At 42.3% G+C, this 15,430-nt stretch overlaps 1 protein-coding gene across 1 annotated transcript in view; it reads right to left on the bottom strand.

Annotated features, from left to right (window-relative positions):
* tmed8 (transmembrane p24 trafficking protein 8) overlaps positions 1 to 15,430 on the bottom strand; it is a 28,607-nt gene that overhangs the window by 9,448 nt on the left and 3,729 nt on the right. Inside the window, exons 2-3 of the mRNA XM_048599864.1 lie at positions 7,597 to 7,699; positions 2,964 to 3,072 (exon numbers count right to left, since the gene is read on the bottom strand). Coding sequence (XP_048455821.1) covers positions 2,964 to 3,072; positions 7,597 to 7,699 — 212 coding nt within the window. The remainder of the gene's footprint in view (positions 1 to 2,963; positions 3,073 to 7,596; positions 7,700 to 15,430) is intronic.

Raw genomic sequence — 15,430 nt, 5'->3', positions numbered from 1 at the left:
ATCTCCACAGCCTGATGCTTTTTATTCCCAGGGTATTAAATAAATCATGTAATGAAATTGTTGAAGCGTTGATCACCATTTTCCAAGTGTTGCCTTGATTCAGGATTTCTGCCTTTTGAATTTGAAATTGTAAACACCACTCCATCATTTTAGAACACAGACAGCAAAATCACACAAGTACAGACATGGCAGTTTAACATTAGGGAAGTTTGTCCATTGGGGATGAGAGACTGAGAATTCACACAAGTAGAGATTTAACTTGGACCTATGAAGGGCAGGTTATCTCAGAATAGGAGAAAGTGCATTATTTAGTGGTATTATTGCTGGACTGTTAATCCAGAGACCCAGATAATGTTCTGGGGACCCAGGTTCGAATCCTGTCATGGCAGATGGTGGAATTTGAATTCAATAAATATCTGGAATTAAGAGTTTAATGATGACTGTGAATCCATTGTTGATTGTTGGAAAAACGCTGCTGGTTCACTAATGTCCTTTAGGGCAGGAAACTGCCATCCTTATCTGAAACCGAAAGATCTGCGGATGCGGTAAATCAGGAACAAAAACAAAGTTGCTTGAGAAGCTCAGTAGGTCTGACAGCATCTGTGAAGGCAAAAACAGAGTTAACATTTTGGGTCCGGTGACCCTTCCTCATCCTTACCTGGTCTGGCCGACATATGACTCCAGACCCACGACGATGTGGTTGACTCTTAACTGCCCTCTGGGCAATTAGGGATGGGCAATAAATGCTGACCTAGCCAGCGACGCCCTCATCCTGTGAATAAATATTTTTAAAAATCATCCATGGACACCTGCGTATAATTCTGGTCTCCCCACTATAGGAAAGATGTTGTTAAACTTGAAAGGGTCAGACAAGATTTACAAAGATGGTGCCAGGGTTGGAGAGTTTGAGTTATAGGGAGAGGCTGAACAGGCTGCAGCTTTTTTCCCTGGAGCATCAGAGGTTGAGGTGTCACCTTATAGAGATTTATAAAATCATGAGGGGCATGGATAGGGTGAATAGACAAGATCTTTTCCCCAGAGTAGGGGAATCCAAAACTAGAGTGCATAGGTTTAAGGTGAGAGGGGAAAGATTTAAAAGGACCTGAGGGGCAACTTTTTGATGCAGAGGGTGGTAGATGTGTGGAACATGCTGCCAGAGGAAGTAGTGGAGGCAGGTACAATTACAACATATTAAAGGCATCTGGATGGGTATATGAAAAGGAAGGGTTTAAGAGGGATATGGGCCAAATGCTGGCAAATGGGACTAGATTAATTTAGGATATCTGGTCAGCATGGACAAATTGGACCAAAGGGTTTGTTTCCATGCTGTGTGATTCCAGAGGTCAGGAGTGTGGAACCCATTTCCCCAGACCATTAGCCAGGGCCTCTGGATTACTGGTCCAGCAACATTGCCATTATGCTACAGTCTCCCTCGTTATTTAGTTAGGTTCCTCATATGATTATGAGCAAAATTTGCACAAACACAACAATGGAGCAAACTCTGTAGCAGGACTTTGAAGGTGATTGGGCTTTTGGGAGTTAGATCAAAGATGACAGAAGCTTTCTTTGACTGGATCGACTCATAACAGTCTCAGCTTTTGTTGTAAAAGACATGAAAGAATGAACAGTGGTATAAATTCACATTTACAAATGTCAATAAGTTGCAGCCACAGTAAATTGTATGGAGTGAATCAGGAAATATGCAGTGATGTTCCTCATGGTTCAGGATAAGGAGCAGTGCCATTTTGATATCCACTGACTTGGACTTGGGGACCATGTGCTTTATAAATAGAAGCACACAGGAAGAGAGTGAAGAAGTTATGTTAAACCTTTATAAAATATCAGCTTGACACCATTTGGGGGATAGCGTCCAATTCTGGATGCCATACTTTCAGAGGGGATTTTTACTCAATCAGTTCCAATCTGTGAGGTTAGTTACGTGCAGAGATGAGGGAGTTTGAATGGGTTTTTAAAATCATGACATGTTTAGATAAGTGTAAACAAAGAGAAGCTGTTTCCAATGGATGGAAGATTGGGAGCTAGAGATCACAAATTGGGAGTGAAAGAACGTATGTTACAGCAATTAACCTGGACATTCCTTACTGAAAGGTTAAGCCTTGGGAGAGGCTACAGCACAGATTCAACACAACAACGCCAAGAATAAAGGTTCAATTACAAACACAGGCCGTTCAAACTAGACTTGAATAGGCCTAATGTAGGAAATCCTGCAGTCTGAAAGCCAGGAATTTTTTATCCCCCTCGGGAGATCTGGGCATTACTCCCATTAGAGTAAACACAGAAATGAAGAGGCCATTCTTTGGACACACACAGGACCCGAGTCCATTGCAGCACTGAAACATCTGCCCCTAGTCTTGGAGAGTGGAATCAGGAAGCATTCAGGAGGCCTGCGCACACCAGAACCTCTCTCCCTCAAAGAGAGGTTGCGGAGGTTGAGGGTCAACTGGAGCTTTCAAGATTCAGAAGCAAAGTCTGTATCCTCACATAACAAATGTGGTTTAATGTGAGACACCCCGTGGTCATGGAAGGTGCTATGGCAACTTAAACCTTTGTTTGAAATTTAGTTGCTATTATAATGTAGAAATGCAGCAGACAAGTTGCACACAAAGTCCCAATTGGAAGAGAGCCAGATATTCTATTTTTAAAAATACTGGCTTTAAACATTGATCAAGGCGACAAGGGAATGTCTACTTTACGAGTTGTTTTGAGAATGTTTTATGTCCAACTGGGAAAGTGGAGGGAACCCCAGTTTAACATTTCATCTAGCACCCCTGACAAATTACTGATCCCTCAATACCATGCAAGGAGTGTCAGATGAGATTCTGACTCAAGTCTCTGCAGTGGGCTTGCACATCTGCCAGGCTGTTCCATTAACTACTGAACTAAGAATCATACCGAAAATACAAGGGTACACAAAGTAAGTTACATGGAATCCAAGTACAAACCTGTTGTGGTTGCTCATCTCCTGACTCCGATGTCTGCCTCACTGGAATTGTGGAACTTTCCCTAGAATTTCCTTGTGTGTCTTCAGTCACCAGTCTTACATTCTGTGGTCTCTCAAAAGAAAAACACATTCTTACTCAGAAATATTAAACTCAACAGTTACTGCACCCTGCCTGCGTTCCACCTGACTTCCTGGCACCATACAGTGCCAGACAAGAATAATTTACTGTTCTAACCTAGGACAATGGAATAAGTGCAGCCCTTGGTGTGAAATGGAGATAGAGGTTCAGATTCAGAAAATCCCAAGGAATTAACCCACACTGTGCTCGGTTAGATGATCACAATTATGCAGCTATGGGAAGCAGTCCTGAGCTACAACTGTTGGGAATGCTGTGAGCAGTTCTGGGCCCTGTATGTAATGAAAGCTGCACTGGCCTTGGAGGGGGTCAAGGCAAGGTTCACAAGAATGATCCCAGGAGTGAAGGGTTTATCAGATGAGGAGTGGTTGAGGCTTCTGAGTCTGTACTCAATGGAGTTTAGAAGGGTGAAGGGGCTTCTCATTGTTTTATTCTCTCAGTATTCTGTAAGTTTCAGAGAACTGCGAATCCTGGAGATCTAAAACAAAAAAACAAAAAACTGCTTAAGAAACTCAGCAGGTCTAGCAGTATCTGTGAGAATAAAACAGAGCTGACGTTTTGAGTCCAGTTCCACATGTGAAAACTCGGGCACTTGCCCGGAGTTCAAAAGACTGAAGAACAAGTGAAATCCAAATCTAACAGACATGGTGTGGAATCTGGCCAAGAAAATGAAAGGCATTTGCAGCAAGTCAATGCAGCCATCTCCAGCAAATAATATTTTAAAAAAACAAGACAGCTACTGGCTGCTGGGAGTTGCACAATTCTACTAATTAGAATGTAACAAACCTCCCAGTGACTACCCTCAAAGGGACCGATCCTTCAGCCAGTAAACAGAACATTGCTGTAATTATAGTAAAATGGAGTAAATTAGTATCCACTTAAACAGCTCATTGCATGCTGTCACTTTCAGCAACACATCTGCTACCATATTGCCCCTTTTGGTTGCATTATGTCTCCCGCCATCAATTAATCCCAAGACAACAACATTCCTCAATCACAGCTGGGGCTATTCTAGTCAGCAACACAGAATTTTTCCACAAACTCCTGCATGCACAAGTACAGAACCCAGCTCAAAGCCCCCACCCTGATACCTTTTTACACCTGACTGCATGCAACAGATCTCTTGGGTGTTGGAACTTGCCCGAGGTGGGGCAGGAATGCAGTTCTCAGTAACTTTAATGACTCCCAGCAGGGATGTGTGTGTGTGTGTGTGTGTGTGTGTGTGTTTGGGGGGGGGTGTTGGCTCAGGCTCAACAACCAGGCTGTGACACCTGATCACAGCAAAAGCTGTAGACCTTAGATAATGGAGACAAACAGGGTTACAGAGTTAAACAGTGGATAGAGAACCTTGGTGCAACACACAGATAGGCTCCTTATCCTCCTTCAATCTCTATTTGGACAAAATATTAGACGGTGCTCATCATCCAGAAAATGGTTAGTACCTTCAGCAGAACGTCTTCTGGGTTGAAAGAAAGGAGTAAAACTGCCAGCCTTAATACGAAAAATGTGCAGCACATAAAAGGTTATTGCACAAGACAGAAGCCCACTATATTGGGAGTAATGTATTAGCATAGATTGAGAGCTGGTTAACACAGAAGAGAATCTGGATAAATGAGTCTTTTTCAGGTTCGAAAGACATAACTGGTGGATTGCCACAAAGATCAATCATAAGGCCTCAATTATTTACTATCTACATGAAAGACTTTGAGGAGTGGGCAGAGCGTAATTTGCTAAAGATACAAAAACAGCATGTTTTGATGATAAGGAATCTTAAGGGGATATAGATAGGTTGGGTTTGTGGACACAAACTTGGAGTTTGTAGTAAAGCGTGACATTGTATACTTTATTAAGAGGAATCAAAAGCAGGCTATTACTTAAAATGGAGAAACGCCCGAAAAAAGGTACGCTGGGTTATGAAACACAGAAGATTAGCCTGCAGATGCAGCAAGTAATTAAGGAACTTTGGCCTTTATTGCTTGGGGTTTGGAGTTTAAAAATAGTGAAGTCTTGTTATGACTTTACAGGGTATTTGTGAGGCCACATCTGGAATACTGTGTACAGTTTGGTCCCATTTTTTAAAAAGGATATTCCAGTTTTGGACACTATTCAAATGAGATTCACAAGTCTGATTCTTGGAAAGAAGGATTGACTTATTAAGAATGACCAAACAGGTTAGGCTTTCATTCTTTAAGAGTTTAGAAAAATGAGGGGTGGATTTATTGAAATATACAAGATTCTGAGGGGGCTTGACAGGATAGATGTTGAGAAGATGTTTTCACTGGTATGGAATTTGGGGACAGAGTTGTTGAATAAGGAGATCTTCATTTAAAACTGAGATGCAAAAGAATTTCTTCTCCCAGAGGTTAGTGAATGTCTGGAATTTTCTACCCAAGAATTTGGAGACTCGATCAGGAAAAGTGTTTAAGAGGCGGTAAATAGATTTTTGAAACATCAGGAAGTAGAGGCCAATGACAGACATTGAGGCCTAGGGCAGATCAGATCTTGTTGACTGGTGGCACAGGCTAGAGAGGCTGAAGAGTTCTTCTTTATGTTCATCACCAATAAGGGACAGCGTCATATCAGAGATCAAGAAAGGTGTAAAGTTGCCAGCCTTAATATGAAAAATATGCAGCACATAAAAGGGTATTGCACAAGACAGAAGCTCACGATGTTGGATCATGTGCTAGTCCTAACTTGAAAGGAAGAACTTGCATTTATGTAGCAGTTTTTATGATTTTGGGTGTCTCAAAGCACTCGACAGTTCTGAAGCATCTCTTAAAGCGTAATCATTATAAAATAGGAAAAAAAGACAACAAATATCACCACCAGTTTTCCTTCATCACTTGGTTAAAATCGTGAGACTTGCTCCCTGACAATGTTGTGCATGCTCCTTCACCTCAAGGGCTGCAGCAGTTCATGAAGGCAGCACATCATCTCCTTCTTAAGGAGAATTAGGGAAGGCACAGCCAGCAGCAACCAGATGCTGAGCACACTTTTTAAAAAATGGTACTGCTACAGTTAGCGATCTTTTTCTAGTCAATTGACAGAAAACAAAGAGAAAGTGTTTTCTCTAAGTTGCTAACATTAACTGAAAATATGATCTGACAAGGAAAGTGATGACAGAGGGGTGGCCTGATGGAGGTCTTTACGATTATGAAAGGATTTTGATAGGGCAGGCAGAGAGGTTTCCACTTGTTGAGGCGGCCAGTGCTGGGGACATCAATATAAGACAGTCAAAAGCAAATTCAGTAGGAAATTCAGGATGAAAATCTTTTCCCAGAAAGTAGTGAGAATGTAGAGCTTTGTCTCCAATGCGAAACAAATAGTGTAGATGCCATTAAGGGAACAATAACGACTTATCTATTTAACACTGACTCTATTTGACTCCGAGTCATTCAGCATGGAAATAGAGCCTTCGATGTAATTCATCCATGCCAACCAAATTTCCCAAACTAAACTCGTCCCATTTGCCTGTGTTTGGCCCATATCTCTTTAAACCTTTCCTATTCATGCACTTACCCACATCTACCACTTTCTCGGGCAGTTCATTCCACATATGAACCAACCTCCATGTGAAAAAGTTACCACTCAGGTCCTTTTTAAATCTTTCTCCTCTCACCTTAAAAATATGCCCTCTAGTTTTGAACTCCACTACCCTAGGGTTAAAAACCTTTGCTATTCATGTTATCTATAGCCTTCATGGTTTCATAAACCTCTAAAGGTCATCCCTCAACCTCCTAAGCTCCAGTGCAAAATGTCCCAGCCTTATAAGTCAAACCTTCCATTCCTGGCAACTTCCTGGAAAATCTTTTCTGAACCCTCTCCAATTTAATATTATCCTTCCTATAGCAGGGTGACCAGAACTGTACACATTACTCCAAAAGCGGCCTCACCAATGTCCTGTACAACCACAACATGATGTCCCAACTCCTATACACAAGGGTCAAAGCAATGAAGGCAAGCTTGCTAAATGCCTTCCCAACCATCCTTTCTACCTGTGATGCAACTTCAAAGAGTTATGTACCTGAACCCCTAGGTCTCTCTGTCCAACAACACCAAGTCTTGCCTTTGTCTGTCTTACCAAAATGTAATACCGCACATTTGTACAAATTAAATTCCATCTGCCACTCCTCAGCCCATTGGCCCAATTGATCAAGATCCCTTTGCAAACTTAGATAACCTTCTTCACTGTCCACTATGCTACCAATTTTAGTGTCACCCACAAACTTACTAAACATGCTTCCTAAATTCTCATCCACATCATTTATATCAATGGCAACCTACAGTACTTCATAGGAACATGATAAAACCAAATATGATGCAGAGCCCTATAAAAGAAGCAAGATAAATGTATGAGGGTGAGAGTAACAGCAGGATACAGTGATACAATGAGCATACTAACTTGAGAAAACATGGGTAAAGCATATACCTCAACATGGGCCACCTGGGTGAAACTGTTTGTTTTTGTGTTGTAAGTCTCCCATTGCTGATTTATTACCTGTTTCCAGGCTCCATCTGGCACTTTTCACTTCCCTCCGACACATGCAGGCTGGACAGTTGCGAGGTCATGTCAGTCTTAGAATTCTGCTCAAGTTGTGCATCTAAAATAAATAATATATTAGCAAAATATTGCACTGAATATAAAGTAAAAGATGAGGGAAAATGAAGGCAACTAAGTTTGGGGCCTGTGGTAATCACTGTAGAAACCCACTACTTACAGAAAGGACAAGACCATAAGACCATAAGACATAGGAGCAGAAATTAGGCCATTCAGCCCATCGAGTCTGCTCCGCCATTCAATTATGGCTGATAAGTTCTTCAACCCCATTCTCCTGCTTCCTCCCCGTATTCCTTGATAATTAAGAACCTATCAATCTCAGTCTTAAACGTACTCAATGTCCTGGCCTCCACAGCCTTCTGTGGCAGTGAATTCCATAGATTCATCACTCTCTGGCTGAAGAAGTTTCTCCTCATCTCCATTCTAAAAAGGTTTTCCCTTTACTCTAAGGCTGTGCTCTCGGGTCCTAGTCTCTCCTACCAATGGAAACATCTTCCCAACTCTGTCCAGGCCATTCAGTATTCTGTAAGTTTCAATTAGATCCCCCCTCATCCTTCTAAACTCCAATGAGTATAGTCCCAAAGTCCTCAAATGTTCCTCATATGTTAAGCTTTTCATTCCTGGGACCATTCTCGTGAACCTCCTCTGAACCCGCTCCAGGGCCAGTACATCCTTCCTGAGATATGGGGCCCAAAACTGCACACAATACTCCAAATGTGGCCTGACCAGAGCCTTATAAAGCCTCAGAGGTACATCCCTGCTTTTATATTCAAGTCCTCTCAAAATAAGTGCCAACATTGCATTTGCCTTCCTGACTACTGACTCAACCTACAAGTTTACTTTGAGAGAATCCTGGACTAGAACTCCCAAGTCTCTCTGCACTTCAGATTTCTGAATTTTCTCCCCATTTAGAAAAACATCCATGCTTTTATTCTTCATAACAAAGTGCATGACCTCACACTTTCCCATGTTGTACTCCATCTTCCACTTCTTTGCCCATCTCCTAACCTGTCCAAATCCTTCTACAGTCTCCCCGCCTCCTCAATACTACCTGTCCCTCTACCTATCTTTGTATCATCTGCAAACCTAGCCAGAATACCCTGAGTTCCTTCATCTAGACCATTAATGTATAGGACAAAGGAGAAAGAAATGAGATTGTAAGATTCTGATTGAGCTAGAAGTTGAAATGAGATGCCAAGGGATCTAGGTGTCCCACTGCATGAACCACAAAAGGTTAAATGAACAGGTATAGCAAGTCAAAGCAAACAGAATGTTATTGTTTATTGTGAGGGAATTGTATCCACTGCAGTTTAGAAGAGTAAGAAGGGAATTGATTGAAACACACAAGATCCTAAGGGGTCTTGACAGGCTGGATGTGGAGAGGACATTTCCTCTTGTTAGAATATCCAAGAACTAAGGGACACTTTCAAAGTTAAAGGTCATCCCTTTAGAACAAAGATGAGGCGGATTATATTTTCCCCACACAGGGTCTGGAGTCTTTGGAACTCTCTTCCTCAAAAAGCAGTAAGTCCCACGACACCAGGTTAAAGTCCAACAGGTTCATTTGAAATCACAAGCTATCGGAGCGCTACTCCTTTGTCAGGTAAAAACTGGCACCTCAACATCAAAAAAGCAGTGAAAGCAGAGATCTTGAATATTTTAAAGGCTGACCTAGATAGATTCTTGAAATGTAAGAGGATGGGAGATTTTTTAAGATAGGCAGGAACGTGGAATGGGGGAACAGGAGCAAACAGCATATACGTCAAAAGGTTTTTAATAAATGTTAGATTAACAACAATTGGGAATTATGCTGAATAAATAATTTGCAAAGGAGAATGAGATGTAAAGAGAACGTAAGAGACAAGATAAGTAGGTAACAAGGAACCGAGAATCCCATTTGTCTCAGATTGAAAAGGACTCTTTCTGCTAGCATCTGTTGCTTTTGCTGTGAGTGTTCCACACTTCGAGCAGCCTTTGCATGAAGTGGTATTTTCTAATTACCCTCCTTCATGGCCTAACTCCGACTTTCCGTCTCCCTGTTGTCGACTGCCCACTAGCCAGACAAGTTTTTGATTAAAAAAATCTTTCATGGGATATAAAGTATCGCTGGCAAATCCAATATTCATTGTCCAACCCTAACTGCCGTTGAGAAGGTGATGGTGAGCCACAAATTCTGTTTGCCCTACCCAACCCCAAAAAAACTCCATCAAATTATCTCTGAACCTCCCATATTCCAGGGCACACAAGTCTAGTTCAACAAACCTAGCTCCTCACCAATCAGAATGACTGTATGAACTACTGTAACATAGCTGCAAAGTATCCTCACATCAACTTAAATTATAAACAAAACCTGAGCTGTTTTTGTGATGCAAACGTTTTCGGTTCCGTAATTCCCAGGTGAAACACTGGAAATAACAACAGGTTAATCTGAAGCTATAACTAAGAATTACTCCAGCAGCATTATGACCTACTACACATATTGGATAAGAGCAACATTATTTTTGAGTACAGTTATCCAGAGAGACTAAAACAAGATAGTGAAGACAGAGAGAAAAGCAAAGATTGTTCTGCTGAGAAGATTCAGAAAAAATCCAACAAATTATAAATGATGACAGCTTTAACTATAACGTATTAATGAGGAGATACAGTTTCCAGTGCCGAGGAACAGTAACGACACAACACAGATTCAAAACACTTAGAGATGGTAAGGACTGAGATGCTGAAGCTAGAGTACCACAGCGGATCGGACAGCGTCCAAGGAACAGAGAAGTCAACGTTTCGGGCCAAAATCCTTCATCAGGACCTTTGTCAGGGTTTCAGCCCAAAACACTGACTTCTCTGCTCCTTGGATGCTGCATGACCCACTGTGCTATTCCAGCTCCACATTTATTGACAGATTTAAAACAGTTGACATAACTTCCATAGGAGGGAAGGAATATTATTCTTTTACTCTATAGAAATGCAGTGTGTTTTGTACATGGGACATGCAACACGAAAGGGCACTGGAAACACATTCAACAGGAACTTTTAAAATGGAATTGGACAAAGAAAGGGAAAAACTGGAGGGTCATGGGGCAAGAACAAGGTGGTAATGGGACCAATCAGATAACTCTTTCACACAGCCAGCATTGACATGATGTCTTATTTTATATTATGATACCAAACTACTAAGTTTAAACTCAGATGTTTACAGGACAGAAGGAGGCCATTCTTATCCCGTTTCCAGCTTTTGACCCATAACTCTAGAGGCTATGACAATATAAGCGAATATGTAAATACTGCTTAAATGTTACTAGAGTTTCTGATTCAATCGTCGTTTCAGGCAGCGAGGTTCAGAATCCCGCAACCCACCTGGTGAAAACACTTCTCCTCAACTCACCTCTTAAGCCTTTTACTTCTTACTTCAAACTTATGCCCATGGTTATTGACTCCTTCTCTAATGAAAAGATGTCTTCCTATTCAATCTATTTATGCCCCTCAATCTTATACACATCTTTCTGGACCTCTTGCAATCTTTGTTGCTCCAAAGTAAACAATCCCAGCCTAATCCAATCTTTCCTTATAAATCAAACCCTCCACCCCTGGCAGCATCCTGGTAAAACTCCTCGTGAGATTGGATCCCTCCTATAATGTGGTGACCTGAATGCATGCAGTTCTCCAGTTGTGACCTGACCAATATTTTATATAATTACAGCACAACCTCGCTGCTCTGGTATTCTATTCCTGAGCTGATAAAGGCATATATCCCGCATCTTATCTTCAGAGGGTCAGGCAGACTCAAAAGGTCCAGTGGCCTCAATTCTGCAGAGCTGGGCTGAGAGGTGGCAAATGGAGTTTAATGCGGAAAAGTGTGAGGTGATTCACTTTGGAAGGAGTAACAGGAATACAGAGTACTGGGCTAATGGTAAGATTCTTGGTGGTGTGGACGAGCAGAAAGATCTCGGTGTCCATGTGCACAGATCACTGAAAGTTGCCACCCAGGTTGATAGCGTTGTTAAGAAGGCATACAGTATGTTAGGTTTTATTGGTAGAGGGATTGAGTTTCGGAGCCATGGAGGTCATGTTGCAACTGTACAAAAAAACTCTGGTGCGGCCGCACTTGGAGTATTGCGTACAGTTCTGGTCACCGCATTATAGGAAGGATGTGGAAGCATTGGAAAGGGTGCAGAGGAGATTTACCAGGATGTTGTCTGGTATGGAGGGAAGGTCTTATGAGGTAAGGCTGAGGGTCTTGAGGCTGTTTTCGTTAGAGAGAAGAAAGTTAAGAGGTGACTTGATAGAGACATACAAGATGATCAGAGGATTAGATAGGGTGGACAGTGGGAGCCTTTTTCCTCGGATGGTGATGGCTAGCATGAGGAGACATAGCTTTAAATTGAGGGGTGATAGATATAGGACAGATGTCAGAGGTAGGTTCTTTACTCAGAGAGTAGTAAGGGCGTGGAATGCCCTGCCTGCAAAAATAGTAGACTCGCCCACTTTAAGGGCATTTAAATGGTCATTGGATAAACATATGGATGATAATGGAATAGTTTAGGTTAGATGGGCTTCAGATTGGTTTCACAGGTCGGCGCAACATCGAGGGCCGAAGGGCCTGTACTGCGCTGTTATGTTCTATGTTCTAATTCCGCGCTTTAGGGGTTGTATGATTCCACCTACTTGCCCTGCTACCTTCAGGGATCTGTAATATGTACAACAAGGTCTCTTTGGCCCCTTCAGTACTTTCCAGGTTTCTTCAACTAATAGTGTAACCTCTTGTCTTATTAGCCTTTCCCAAGTACATTATGTCACATTTTTCCAGGTTGCATTCCATTTGCCACTGCTCTGCCCACCTGACTAATCTGCTGATATTCCCCTGCAGTTTATGACTATATTCCTCACGGTATACCACCTACCAACATTTGTGTCATCTGTAAACTTCTCAATCATACCTGTTACAGTTCAGCCCAAAACATTAACATACACCATAAACAGCAGGGACCCAGCACCAAGCTCTGCAAAATTCACAAAATCAGACTTCCATTCAGTGAGACAAAGTTCTATCAGAACACAGGAACAGGAGTAGGCCATTCAGACCCTCAAGCGTGTTTGGCCAATCAATGAGATCATGGCTGATCTGTGGCCTCATACCTTTGCTTAACAAAAATTGATCTACCTCAGATTTAAAATTAACAACTGATCCAGAATCCACTGCCTACCTTGCTTATTTTCTGCAACTCTTGGTGACATTTTAAAGATTTACGTACCAGGACCCCAAACTCTCTTTGGACATCCACTGTATTTAACATCGTATCATCTGGAAAAATTCTGCAATCTATCCTTTTTTGGTTCAAAATGGATATCCTCACACTTGGTTACATTGAACTCCACCTGCCTAAGGTTTATCCATTCACTGGCTCTAATCAATATCCCTTTGTAATTTTATGCTATCTTCTATACAGTCTACAATGCCTTCTCACTTTGTGTCATCAGCAAATTTGGTTCTAAGACTCTCTCTGCCATTATCCAAGTTGTTAATAAATAAATATGACTAATTGATGGTCAAACACAGATCCTTGTGAGACATCGCTGTTCACATCCTGCCAATATGAGTACCCGCCCATTATCCCTACTTTCTGTCACCAGCCACTCAACCAATGTCAGTAATTTGCCCTCAATTCTGTGAGCAAACCTTCATTAACAATCTCTTATGTGGGACTTTATCAAATACCTTCTGGCGGTCCATCAACAACATCCATAGACATTTCCCTGTCCACTACCTTAGACACCTCTTCAACAAATTCAGTTTGTCAGGCATGATCAACTTGGCTCTCCTTGCTTAGGTGAAAATTTTCAATGTCTTCAGTTACCTCATCCTTGACCTTTTTCCTTAAAATTCATTTGTGGGATGTGGGCGTCGCTGGCTGGCCAGCATTTAGCGCCCATCCCTAGCTGCCCTTGAGAAGGTGGTGGTGAGCTGCCTCTTGAACCGCTGCAGTCCACCAGCTGTAGGTTGACACACAATGCCTTTAGGAAGGGAATTCCAAGATTTTGATGCAGCAACACTGAGGAACAGCAATATATTTCCAAGTCAGGATGGTGAGTGGCTTGGAGGGGAACTTGAAGGTGGTGGTGTTCCCATACATCTGCTGCCTCTGTCCTTCTGCATGGAAGCAGTTGTGGATTTGGAAGGTGCTGTCTGAGGATCTTTGGTTAATTTCTACAGTGCATTTTGTACATAATATACACTGCTGCTGCTGCTGAGTGTTGGTGGTGGTGGTGGGAGTGGGTGCTTGTGGGATGTGGTGCCAATCAAGCGGGCTGGTTCTGGATGGTGTCAAGCTTCTTGAGTGTTGTTGCAGCTGTACCCATCCAGGTAAGTGGGGAGTATTCCATCACACTCCTGACTTGTGCCCGGTAGATGGTGGACAGGCGTTGTGGGGTCAAGAGGGGAGTTACTTGCCTCAGTTTTCCCAGCTTCTGACCTGCTCTTGTAGCCAATTTTAATGTGGGGAGTCCAGTTGAGTTTCTGGTCAATGATAAATCTCAGGATGTTGATAGTGGGGGGTTCAGGATGGTAACACCATTGAAGGTCGACAGGCGGTGGTTAATCGTCTTTTATTAGTGATGGTCATAGCCTGGCATTTGTGTGGCACAAATGTTACTTGCCACTTGTCAGCCCAAGCCTGGATATTGTCCAAATCTTGTAGCATTTGAAAATGGACTCCAATAATTTCCACACCACAGATGTTAGTCTAACTGGTCTGTATTTCCCTGGTTTTCCCCAATCTCCCTGAAAGCTTCTGCACCCTGTCTTTTAATCAATTTTGGATCCAATGTGCCACATTGCTTTGCATCCCATCAGCTATTTATTCTATTTTATCCCCATTTCTTTTGTCAATAAAGTTCTGTTTTGTGATTAAAGCGAAACCTACAGCATTGCACGCCTACGTTTCAACGAGGGACCACTTTGTTAATCCCAAAGCAAACCAGAATATGATCTATCAAGTCAGATCCCAGTCTTGTACTAACATCAGCTGGGATCATAACAAAGCCCTTAGGCCATGGGGATGGGAAATAATGTACCTCTGCCTCAAACAAAACTAGAGGCCTACAGAGGGCTGTCAAGACTGGGTTGTTAAGTAGATTCAAGGCCGAGATAGACATTTTAATCAGTAAGAGAATCAAGGGTTATGGTGAAAAGGCAGGAAAATGGAGCTGAGGAATAGGCGGTCAGCCGTGATCTCATTGAATGGTGGAGTAGACTTGATGGACAGAATGGTCTATTTCCGCTCCTACAGTTTATGATCTCAAGGCTCTTACTTTCTTGATCAGTCTGCCATGAAGGACCTTCTAAAAGGTTTGCTAAAGTCCATGCAGACCACAAACATATTATTTCCATCAACACTCCTCATGAACTCAAAATATTTAATCTAACTTGTCAAACATGACCATCCCTTTAACTATTCCTGATTAATCCATATCTCTCCAAGTGCAGATATATTCTGTCCCTCAGAATACTAATAACATCCCCACCGCTCAGGTTAGACTGACTGGCCTGTGATTTCTTAGATCTATCCCTCCCGCCCTTTTTTAACAGTGGACAATATCAGCAGTCTGGGAGATAGCAAGAGCTGCAGATGCTGGAATCAGAGGCAATACAGTGTGGAGCTGGAGGAACACAGCAGGTCAGGCAGCACCAGAGGAGCAGGACTGTCAATGTTTCGGGTCTGGACCCTTCATCACTTCAGTCCTGATGAAGGGTTCAGACCGGAAAAATTGACTGTCCTGCTCC

The sequence above is a fragment of the Rhincodon typus genome, chromosome 8 (assembly GCF_021869965.1).
Source record: "Rhincodon typus isolate 14 chromosome 8, sRhiTyp1.1, whole genome shotgun sequence".
In the NCBI taxonomy this organism is placed as follows: Eukaryota; Metazoa; Chordata; class Chondrichthyes; order Orectolobiformes; family Rhincodontidae; genus Rhincodon; species Rhincodon typus.
This window is presented reverse-complemented; position numbering and strand designations above follow the sequence as displayed.